Below are 2,667 nucleotides of genomic sequence, written 5' to 3'. Positions count from 1 at the left end.
TCTACATATTCCACATGTTGCCTTCACTCAAGTAAGACATTTATAAACTTTGAAACTTACCTTTTTAGAAAATCTAATTAGGGTACCAAAGTAGCCAAATAAGAATTCATACCCTCAATTATTTGAAATTCTTTAGGAAAATAATGGAGAAATTTGGTTCCTTTGTTGATTTCATCAGCAATGATATGACTACTGACTACTTGTACATTCTTATTTCAGAATTAATCAAGAATGCAGTTGTTGTTTGCAACCTTCCTACAACAGACTTTGTTGAAATACAAGAACACCTACATCATTCTGTACAACAGCATTATCTGTCGTTTGAATTATATACACAAGAAATGAATCCGTCAAATCGTCATTCGTACATAAGAACGTCATAATTTATAACACATTCACAATATAATAATCCAAAACCAAAGCATATTCATAGTACCTGATTGGAGGAGAAAACATTAAATGGCAAGAGGTATTTCAAACTTGTTTATCATACAAACATAAATTCTTAAGTAACATTTTTTGTGGAGTAATAATTCAGAGTACAAAAACAAAACAAAATATAAAATGTACCTGTTGAGTGTGTAATATTAGAGATGTCAGCCATTTCAGATTTTTTTTTGAAGAGGAGGGGTTTAGTTTGGAAAAGATTTGTGTCATGACAGGGTAAATAGTGAAATAAATGAGGATTGAAAAAAATAGAGAAAAGGGGGAAAAGACCCAAACATTTTCAGGTCTAGTCTCGACACTTTTGACATGCACATCCAACTGAAAGGTACTTTATAATGAAACATGTGTCTGTTTAATTTTAACTAAGTACAGATTACAGAATATGATACTAGTCCAGAAATTTGCTTTGCATGAAAAATAAAATCAATTAGCACCTTTATTCAGGTGGGATGGTAAAAAAAGGGAGGAAAAGATGAAAATAAGAAGCAGATGCTATCCCAAAGGCCAAAACAATAGCTCCATCAAGGGCCTGTTGCATAAAACTTTTCCCATAAAAAAAACTCTGGCAAACCCCCAAAAAATTGCAAGAGTTTTTCTTTTATGCAGCAGGCCCCAGGACTAAATGCTTGCAATTACTTAAATGAACTTAAAGGCATACATGCTAAATCATGTGATAATAAACAGAAGACATCTTGAATTATTTGTATGTACTTTCCTTTCATTTCAGCATTGTTCAGATGATTTGTAAGTACAAACAAAAATTGATAAATCTTCAGCTTGCTTGAAGTTCTTTTACTATTTCTATGATCAGAGCTCAACAGGTTTCCATTTTAGAATGTCAATCATGTATATGCCAACTACAAGACTGGCAAAATGACTACGCTTCTAATAAAACTTGACTTACACATTCGTAAACAGTTGCATTTTAATGAGGGCTTTTGAGATAATTATTGGCTTGTGCAATGTTTCGACCAGGTAATATTTCTTGGTGAATATGTGTCCAACCAAAAAAGGTGGTAAAAATCTCAAGATCAACCAAAGTTCCAGTATGTTTAAATCAACAATGGTAATATTGACAGTTGATCAATTACAATTTTTACCAATATTTGTGATTAGACACTCACACACATTCACAAAGAAATCTTACAGGAATTTACAAACACTTTATGGCATGATGACATAATTATGCATTGTGCTCTGAAAATTGGTGGTGGTAGAGGAGGTAATCATTCTTAGGACATCTTGGAGAGTAATTTGTAGATGAGAACTATCCTTTGTTCATACTTAATCTTGTAGCATGTAGAACCCTAAATGCAGTAAACCACAATAATCAATGGAGAGAAGGCTGTTCCTATCTGCTACAGAACATCATTTATTGCTTCTTCTTTCTGTGATCTTCTACAAAAATCACACTTCCTGGTGTTCTTTCAGACTGATAAACTTCCAGAACTTCACAAATAACAGCAATAATAACAGCCTTTTAAAAACAGGCCTGTACCTTGTTTCAGTTCAGGTATCTAAATGAAAATCAAATTCCCCTCTCCTACTGTCTGCTGAACATGTGCTGGTGCTGACACTACTGGCCGGAGTTGTAAGTTCACTGGACAACGATGAGGTTGATGAGGTGGACGAGGATGCCGATGAGGATGTTGACATCCATGAGGTGGGGTCTGGGCTGAGGCAGTGGCAGCCATCAACTGCACACCGACATGAACCAGTCCGACATGGACTCGTTGTGAGCTTCTGTTCAAACTCTTTTAGCTGACCCATAAAGTTGAAGTTGGGGGAGATGTTGGACTTGCGTTTCTTGACAAAATCGTATGCATCGTTGAGAGAGAGGCAGAGCTTTTGCATGAGGTATGCTACAGTTACAGTCACAGAGCGGCTTACACCAGCCAGACAGTGAACAAGGATGCCAGATTTGGCACGGCGAGCTTCATCTGTAAGAACAAAGAAAAAACCCATAATTTAGAAATTTCATTCCAATAATGTAGATGGACAAGACTTTCACTCATTAAATAAAAAGCAAAATTGATAAAGATAAAATGGGATTTAAATGTCTGATATTTTTAGGCAAGGCCACTTTAATGAATAGATTTTTGACAGTGGTCACTCCTACAAACAGGAAATGACAGGGTTCATCAAAAATTTCAACCATAGACAAATAAAAACCCTCATCAAGAAAACAATTGAGGAAGTTTACACAAGTTGGTAACAGAT

The 2,667-nt window shown here is 35.2% G+C and overlaps 1 protein-coding gene across 1 annotated transcript; it reads right to left on the bottom strand.

Moving 5' to 3' along the window:
- Nucleotides 1-1,956: 1,956 nt before the first annotated feature.
- Nucleotides 1,957-2,412, bottom strand: LOC129255633 (dual specificity protein phosphatase Mpk3-like). The gene has a single exon (XM_054893977.2). The coding sequence runs from the start codon at nt 2,410-2,412 to the stop codon at nt 1,957-1,959; it is 456 nt and encodes a 151-aa protein (XP_054749952.2).
- Between the last annotated feature and the right edge of the window lie 255 nt (nt 2,413-2,667).

Source organism: Lytechinus pictus, chromosome 3, assembly GCF_037042905.1.
Source record: "Lytechinus pictus isolate F3 Inbred chromosome 3, Lp3.0, whole genome shotgun sequence".
NCBI lineage: Eukaryota > Metazoa > Echinodermata > Echinoidea > Temnopleuroida > Toxopneustidae > Lytechinus > Lytechinus pictus.
This window is presented reverse-complemented; position numbering and strand designations above follow the sequence as displayed.

Bases quoted from the DNA above. Each gene is read 5' to 3' on its own strand.
- LOC129255633 (XM_054893977.2), bottom strand. From the start codon at position 2,412: ATGGGTTTTTTCTTTGTTCTTACAGATGAAGCTCGCCGTGCCAAATCT.